General features: G+C 53.5%; 1 protein-coding gene across 1 annotated transcript in view; it reads right to left on the reverse strand.

The window, feature by feature from the left end:
* The window catches only part of BAP1 (BRCA1 associated protein-1 (ubiquitin carboxy-terminal hydrolase)), a gene marked incomplete at its 5' end in the record, with an annotated part of 9,088 nt that extends 2,702 nt beyond the window's left edge, over positions 1–6,386 (reverse strand). Inside the window, 12 exons of the mRNA XM_009710319.1 lie at positions 3–136; positions 766–899; positions 1,248–1,435; positions 1,826–1,943; positions 2,270–2,393; positions 3,126–3,204; positions 4,069–4,211; positions 4,296–4,357; positions 4,840–4,959; positions 5,349–5,481; positions 6,202–6,256; positions 6,357–6,386. Of these exons, the coding sequence (XP_009708621.1) occupies positions 3–136; positions 766–899; positions 1,248–1,435; positions 1,826–1,943; positions 2,270–2,393; positions 3,126–3,204; positions 4,069–4,211; positions 4,296–4,357; positions 4,840–4,959; positions 5,349–5,481; positions 6,202–6,256; positions 6,357–6,386 (1,320 nt within the window). The remainder of the gene's footprint in view (positions 1–2; positions 137–765; positions 900–1,247; positions 1,436–1,825; positions 1,944–2,269; positions 2,394–3,125; positions 3,205–4,068; positions 4,212–4,295; positions 4,358–4,839; positions 4,960–5,348; positions 5,482–6,201; positions 6,257–6,356) is intronic.
* Positions 6,387–8,670: the final 2,284 nt, after the last annotated feature.

Here is an 8,670-nt window from a genome sequence, read left to right on the forward strand (position 1 = left end):
CGGAATGGAAAGATCCTTTTGAGATTCCTTCAGCTTCTCAGCCAGGACGTTGATGGTGTTGGGCTGGAGGACGGAGAGCTGGCCATCCGCAGCCCCTGCCACATGCTCCTGCTTTACCTGCCCTTTCCTTTTGTACCTGCCCAGGAACAGAGCAGGGAAGGTGAGTGAGTAGCTGGTGGAAGGAGGTGGGGGCCCAGCACAGCCACTGCCAGCTCCACACTCAGCAGCCTAGGCTGTCTGCTGGAATGAAGCAAGGCCTGAAACATTTCTAGGTCAGCCCCACTGCCACCAGCTTCTCTGGCAGCACCCCAACACCGCCGAACCGCTCAGCTGCAGGTACCCCAATGCAGCCGGGGGCACAGGGTGCTGCATACCCCTGCTCTTCTTCCAGAAGCCCCAAAAGCACCCTCGCTCTGACCCCACCTTCCTGATCTTCACAGCAGTCCAAGCACACCGTCACCAGGAGCTAACCTGGCAATTGGCACGGCGGAATGGAGGTTCCCCAAAGCTCCAAAGCCTGCTGCCAATGCACAGTTATACTCAGGGCAGCCAAAATTCAGGGTTGATTGACAAGAGCTACAGAAGGGCTTCACAAAATCCAGCGAGTGAACAGCAAAATAGCAGGCAAAGAGAACAGCCCTAATTGCACACGCAGGTGCAGGCTGGAACACAACTATCAGTGCTCAGGAAAGAGATCTGGAAGTCGCCACTGGCAGTTCTGCAAACATCAGCTCCCTGCCCCCCACCCGCAGCTCAAGCCGTCACCTGATGGTTGAGTTGGTGTTACGAACTTCTTCCTCATCATCATCATCGTAGTCATCCTCGTCGTCCGAGTACTGCTGGTGCTGTCGGACTGGGACCCGGCTGCGACCCACTCCGGCCGCAAGGTCTTCCTCCTCCTGTAAAACACCATCGTCGATGGCCTCCCGGCAGTGGGGCATGGAGGAAAAGCCCAGTGGACAGGCCCTCGCTCCAGCCAAGCACCAGGGCTTGCCCCTTTCAAGAGGAGACAGGGGACTCTCCCCTGTGCTTGCTCAGTTGACCCACATTAACGATAAACTCTTTTGCCAGGTCAGTCTTTATTTACCCTCTCACCTTCCAGCCTGGGTTAGTGCAAGGGTAGGCAGGCAGTAAGGGCAGAGGAAGGGCTTGGACCGGCTGACCGCCGTAGTCCCATAGAGGTGAGGGACTGGAACCAAAAGCTCAGCTCGAGTCAGGCCTGCTGCTGGCCTGGAGCTCCAGCCTACCTGCATGGGGGACTTGGCGTAGTTGTGATTATCCAGGAAGGCTGGCAACCTCTGCACGATGGGGTTGGGGTTTCCTGGAGGTGCCCCATTGATGCTGCTCGCTGACATCTTTGCCACTGGTTTGGATTTGTTGGGTGGGCTCTGTGTGGCTGCAGGGTGGCCCTGGCTGGCGGGCTCATCGGTGCCATCTGCCATACAAGCACAACACAGCCTTTCATGACCAGCACCAGCAGTTTTTACTCAACATCCTCTGCCACCCCTTGCTCACCCCACATAAGAGAAGAGCTCCTATGCTCCACCAGACCATCACACCCACTTCCCATTCCATCTCCAGCTGTCACCAGTGTCCCCAACCTTAAGCCCTCCCATTTTCAAGCTCCATGTCCCTCCAACCTCCCAGGCACAGAGGCATCTACCACACCCCACCACAGTGCACACACAGCTGGGCTTGGAGAAAAGAAAGTGAAGCTGACCACAGAACTTCCTCAAGCTCCAGGTCAACCAGCCGTCGTCACCAGCCTGTGCTTGCTTCACGGCAGGCCAGGCTGGCTGGCAACACCACTGGTACAGGGATCTACCTGGATGGGTGCTCTCTGGCATCACCGTCTTGCTGCTGGCTGGCTTTGCCTCTTCAGGGGGCTGAGACTCCTGAGATTTCTGGGTCTGGATCAGCTCAGGCTGAGTCACTCGGATAAGCTTGAAGGCAAAGGACAGATAGAAACTGAGTGCTGGACCAGAGTGACCCGAACCACATCCCTCCCATTCGAGCGCCTCAGAAGAACTCGTGAGGGTGAGCCAACTGAGCGCCCATGTGCGATCAACTGACAGTGCCATGGATAACCTCCCAGGTGAGCAGCAAAAGGCCAAGCAGAGAGGCTGGTTATCTCCTCTTCCCAGAAGACGTTTCCCAAGGCCAAAAAAAAACCCAAAATCCAGGGCCCTCACAGCACAGGGAGATGCTCTGGAAACAGACCCTATTCTCACCCCAGGCTCATACTCCCTGAGAGCTTGGGCTGCCCTACCTGCTGCAAGGCCTCCAGCACAGTCTGGCGGTTCATCTTCAGGATGTGCAGTTTGGACTCGTACTTCATCCTCCGATCAGGCACCACCGCCATCAGGTTGAAGCGGATGTCATGGTATGGCTCCCTACAGGAAGGGACAGCAGATGTCAGCCATGAACTGGCAATAGAAAGCCCATCTCCCAGCAAGGGGAGCCAGCAGGCTGCCAGCCATACCCTGCACACCTCCGGCAGGCTCCTTCAGGCTGCACCTCCCCTGCCCCGGCGTTTAACACCAACACTCAGGAGGCTTTTCCCCCAAAACCAAGTCAACCTCACACTGGTTCAAAAAGCAGAGCAAGGTTGCTTCAGCCACAACACAAAACACCCTTTACAGAGTCACAGGTAGGTTGAGGTGGGAAGGGACCCATGAAGGTCATCTTCTCCAAGCTCCTGCTCCAGCAGGCTCACCCAGAGTTGGTTGCCCAGGACCACATCCAGACTGCTTTTGAGTATCTCCAAGACTCCACAACCTCTCTGGACAACCTGTGCCAGTGCTTGGCCACCCTCATGCCCTGGCATCCAAGAGGCCCAGCACCACCATTCCTTCTCCTATGGACTCGAGTTAACAGGGACCTAATCCGGCCACTTTTATCCTGCGCAGCCATTTGCAGGGACTCTGCGTCACAGACAGAGTGCAGCTTCTCTCCATGCTCTGAGGGCAGGCAAACTGCAGGCAAGGAGGCAGCACACTTGCACCTCACCCCAGGCAGCATTCTCCACTCCCACTTCCGCAACTTGTCGCGCAGAGATCACAGTAGAAATAATCCAAGGAAAAATGGTGCAGAGCCAGTGCCTGCACCATGGCCCAGGACATTACCCTGCAGTGGCCAGGCCGATGCGCTCCATGATTACTCTCCTGGCTTTGTCCGTCCATTCCTCGTCGTCAGCCCACGGCCCTGTAATAACGAGACAGAGCTGGACTTAGCAAAGCAGGCCAAGGCTCCTGCTTCAGACTCTCAGAGCGGATCCTGCCATCCCCACGAGAGGCAATCTCACAGCGCACTTACACACCAGGGAGCAAGTCAAGAAGGGGCCCAGGATGCAGGAGTACCATGCTGTCAGCCCCTATGTGGAACCCCCTGCCTCTGCCTTCCGAATAGAAAAGGTGAGCTATCTGCAGGGCAGAAAGGGGAGTTCTGAACCCTAGAGACCACAAGCAGTTCACAGGCTCAGGCTCACAAAGTCCAAGGAAATCCCAGCTCCTGCTGGGATCCACCTGCCACAGGATCTGGTGCCATGCTTAAGTAATCCAGGTACATGAAGTGGGTACCTCACCAATGGGCCTGACAGAGAAGCAAAGTCCTAGCAGGGATAAAAAGGTGCCTGAAAGACAGAGCTGAGTGATCAAGTGGTAAAAGAAGGGAGCAACCTGAGCAGCCTGCTGGGATCTGCATTGGAACCTTGTGCTTCAACACACAGGGGTTATTTGGCAGAAGGAGAGAGTAAGGAGGAGGCAAATTCTGCTTGCGATATCATGTTATTTCAGAGCTGCAGAAGGACCTTGTGACCCTGAGCAACTGGGGAAGAAAATGGCAAGGCTGGAAAAAGCAAGTCAATGCATTTAGAAATAATTGCCTTCTAGATACAGTCCCCAGCGCATAGCTTCCAAAACGAGCTATCAAAACTCAGGACAAATCTGGGAGCCATTGGAGCAATTCTCCACAAACATCAGCTAACGCTAAGTGGCAATGAAAAAATTAAACATATATTTGGACATACCAAGGTGCCTATTCAATGAGTAGCGACAGGCAGGCTCTTACCGTGGTCAATGGGATAGACCTTCAGCCCATCCAGCTCAAAGAGCCGTCCCTTGATGGGGACATAACTGACAAAATGAAAAGCCTCCATGGTCCGCACAGCGCTGATACCGTTCTGCTTTTCTGGCAAGTGCCGGGGCTCTGGCCTGCGAGGGCAAGAGAGGCGAGAGGTCAGTGGAGGGTCTGCCTCCTCCAGCAAAAAGTGAGCCACAAAACACTCCCTTGCTCACCTGGCATGGCTGTTATGGGCCTTGGCCAGCTCTGGGGCATTGCCGATGGCATAGCCTTTGCTCTGCAGCAAACAGCAAGAAAGGAAAACAATTGAGAAGTGACAGGAAACAAACTGAATGCTTCACCCACCTCACTCCCTCCCTCCATCCATGCACAGGACTGGGAGAGCAACTTTCAGGCACACTCTCTGCTCTGCTGAGTTACAGGTAAAACCCAAGATGAAAAGAACACACAATTTCTGCTAAAAAAATTACAGTGAGAGAGAAACACAGACTTCAAGGTAGGAGAGAGGACTTTTGGTCACAGACTTAGAGAACACACCTGGGCTAGGGAATAACACAACAGAAGACTCAGAGCGGCGCCCAGTGTAAGGGGACCAAGGCTCTGAGCAAGGCCCGGTAGGAAGATGAGAGAGAAGAGGCAATACTGCTGTAGCGTGTAGCCACCAAGGGCTGGAAAGGGGTCAGCTCGTTAGAACTTCATCTCGAGAGGGAAGCGAGAGGCAGATTCACATGGGCCACCTGTGCACAGCCCTGCCCCTACCTCAGGGCTAAATCCTTTGGTGAAATCCTTCATGCGGCTCAGCGTGGGGCCCAGGTCAACATTGTTGCAGTTCAGGAGGACGCTCAGCAGGGCATGGGTGGCACAGGAATTGGGGATCAGCTGGAGGGTGACACAAGGACCATCTTAACCGGCAGGAACAAGGCAACCCTTCAACAACCCCCCAGTGTCAACAATAATCAACTGAAAAGTACTAACACAAGTGAGAGCAGCGACTTCACCTCGGCTCTCAAAGGAAGGAAGGAAGGAGGTCAGTCTCGTTTAGCAAGCCACACCATGCCCCCTGAGCACCTGCTCACCTCGCAGGCCACAGACAGGCTCGCAGCCCTCGCTGAATTCCCTCCAACCCGGAGCTCAGGGCAGAGACTCCCAGGAAACAGGAGCTGCCCTCAGGACCAGCAAGAGCAGTGCAGCCTCTCAGTATCATGTTGCTTCCCTGAGGTGTCACAAGAGACGCCCCCACACACACTTTCCCCTCACCTCCAGCCTACCTGGTGAGCAAAGAACATGTTATTAACAATGTCATCGTCAATCACCGACGTCTCATCCACCAGGGTAGAGACCTTCCGGCGTGATCTGCGCTCCTCAATCCACTTGAACAGGAAGATGAATCCATACACAGGGCTGCAGAGAGAAGTCAGCAGCTGCATCATTTTGGACAGACCACACCAGTGGGGCTGCTCTGCCCAGTGCCAGAAACCTTCCATTTCAAACCATGGGCAGAGCAAAGACAGACAAGAAAAGCAGAACCACCAGCCCCATCGTTCTGGAAGTGACCATCCCTGCCGTAAGTCCCCCCAGCCCCACATTACGACACTCTCCTGCGCTGGTGCTCCAGGCTCAGAGAACTATCAAGCTTCAAAACTTTGGGGTTTGCCAGCTCTTAGGAGGCTCAAGACAGAAAAACGGGAGGTGAAATTAATCTCTGGACACTGACTGACCTGCAGAATACTGCCTGACCACCAAATAACCCCTCCTTTTAAACAGATGTATTCATTTTCAAGAGAAGTTTAGACAATGGCTTTTAAGAAAGCAACAGCCTCAAAGCCATTTCAAAGCATTGAGACAGGGAGAAAGCCCACACTGCAAGCACACTGATTGGCACCGCACCTCTCCATGGGGAAGGGGAGATGAATCCCTTGAAGTATGTCCCCCACCTGCCCCACGAGGTCTTTCTCAAGGCAGAAGATTGCGCATCTGCCCCAAACCTGGTTCATCACTTACAACGCTGACCTCCACGATCGGTGAGTTCACACGGGCCTTTCTGAACGCCTGGCGATGAGTTACCAGGCCCAGAGACGCATTCTGCTTAATACAAGTCATACTTTCATGCCTGTGACTTACCCTTGGCATTTGCTCTGCAAATCATAAATTTCTTCAACCTGCACTCCCTTGACCCCTGCAAACGAATGGCAGAAGCTGATGTAAAGCCCACCAGAAAGGACATGGGTTAATGTCAGGCACAAAATCAACTTCCCAGGAAGGCTTCTTGCACTCACCAAAATCTTCCACCAGGAGTGTGAATAGACCTAGAAAGGAACAAAACCAACAGGTTACTTCTGGCTGAAGAGAGCACAGAGGAAACCTGCTGCCACCCGCCCCGATGGTCCCACATGGTCCCAGGCCAAGGTGCAGCCAGAAAAACCGCACCAGAGCAGCACCAGGATCATGCTGACCCCCCAGCAGCAGAGCTATTGAGCCCTGGCTTGCTACAGAGGTGCTCTGCCCCGCTTCATCCCTCCATCCCCATTCATCATCCTCTTCCTCAAGAGGACGTGAACCAACCCTCTCCTGCCAGAGCCCCACCTTCAGCATCCTGACCCACTGAGATGACCTGTCATGAAGTAAATCCCCACTATGAACAGCAGCAGGGAGCACCTAAATGACAAGCATGCTTCTAACAGGAGGGAAAGGCGGCTGAATAGATCATAGGGTATTTTGAAAGAAGATAATTTATGTTCCTGTTAGTGAAAGACAGCCAGCGAAGAGCAAGCCAGCCCACAGCAACAGGACAGCTGGGCCAAAAGGCTCATCTTCATCTCCCTCTCTCCTGTGGGACCAAATCCAAGAGCCCATCTCCAGTGACTACAAAACTCCCATTACAGAACGACATAACCAGGGATACAGAGACAACGGCAAAGAGACCGAAGGATTATTAGACATCAGCAACTGAGCAGCAACTTCCACTATGATGCCATAGCAAAGGCAGTTGGCCCAATTTTCAGGCGGTCTCCCTGCACGCGGAGTGAGTGAGCTCGAGACTGGAATAATAAACGTGCTTCTTTCGCTCCCATATAAAGGCTGCTGAAAGTCTGGGAGGAAATCCAGGGAATATCAATAAGAAGGATTCAATCCTGAGAAACATCCCCATAAGCAACGGATTTAAGGAACATGATGTAAGTGGCTCAGTCAAGAAGGGAAGAGCCCAAGGGGCTTCCCCACCAAAGGTAATATAACTAAAACAGGGAGGAAACTTCTGGGAACAAAAAGTCTTCATTAGTTTAGCAGAAAACATTGTATTTCTTACAAAATTGTCAGTGGGAAGAAACACGCCATGGAAATAACAGGCTTCAAACCAGTGACAGCCTCCTTGCCGTGCAACACCATTACACCAAACCCCAGTGCCTTTCTGACAGAGTTATAGGTATTTTTTTGCTCAAAATGCTTGACACCATGGAGGGCTGTGTCATACAGGTGACATCTACAGAGGCTTCAGGCAGTGCCGCATCCTTGCTGCCTTCTTGGCAGCAACCCCCTTAGGGCAAGCAGTTCTTGCAGACCATAAGGGTCTTCAGATGCTCATTACAGCCACGGTTCTTGTTCCCTCTTTAGATGGCATCTGTTACGGAAGCAGGAGTTGCAGCTGTTTACAGGTAGAGTCTCTCAACCATAAAAGCTTTCGCAAAAGTCAAAAGCCTCACTCACTCTCCAATTTCAAGTTATAGTCTACTGATCACAGCAAAACACGTGTGACATGAGATGTGAACCGTTTCACAAGCCCTGCCTCACAGCCAGAGAAGATTTGCATCGGAGCAAGGCCTTGCAAACACAAACAACCGTAAGCGTGTCCTGCTCCTGGCTACTCAGGCACCATACCGGGCTCTTCAGCACCTTTCCTGGACCACTTGGGGGACAGGGTTTGATCCACCCACTCAGCTGCAAAGTGATGATGGGATCTGACACGCATGGGACAGAGACACCACCCTCACATGCTCTCAAGTGACACTGGTTGTCCTTAATCACCCACAAAGCTCTGGGGCAATCACCAGTCAGAGCTGCTTCTGTAGCAAGGGGCATCCCATACACACGCTTCTCCCTGTATTTCAGCCATATATTGGGGTGTATTTGCAAGCAATGGAATGCTTCACACTATGCCCTCAGAGCATTTCAGACATTTTCCACAGAGACCTCCGGGTTTATCAGACCACATGCACACAGAGGGGTCTGGGGCACCTCAGACCCCATGTACAAGTGCTACCAGAACCCAGGCCTCACTCTGAGCCTTCACAATGGCCCTGTGGCCCTGTTCACCCCATCCCTGCCCTCATCCCACACCTGCACCCCTATACCCAGTCTCCTGACATCCCCTTTTCTGTCTGCCTTACACCCCCATAACCTCTCCCTAACCCTGCCATGGGCTATGTCCCATACACTGCAACCCCACACAGTCCCCTTTCCCCTCAGGACCCACGCTACTCCTGCCCGACACATCCCTACACCCTCACCTGCTCTCCCAACCCTACCCCTGCACCCCCAGGCCCCCCCTTAGCAGCTCTCCCTCCCCAGGCCCTCCTCTCCCCGCGCCTCCTCCCC

Source organism: Cariama cristata, unplaced genomic scaffold (assembly GCF_000690535.1).
Source record: "Cariama cristata isolate BGI_N322 unplaced genomic scaffold, ASM69053v1 scaffold13441, whole genome shotgun sequence".
In the NCBI taxonomy this organism is placed as follows: domain Eukaryota; kingdom Metazoa; phylum Chordata; class Aves; order Cariamiformes; family Cariamidae; genus Cariama; species Cariama cristata.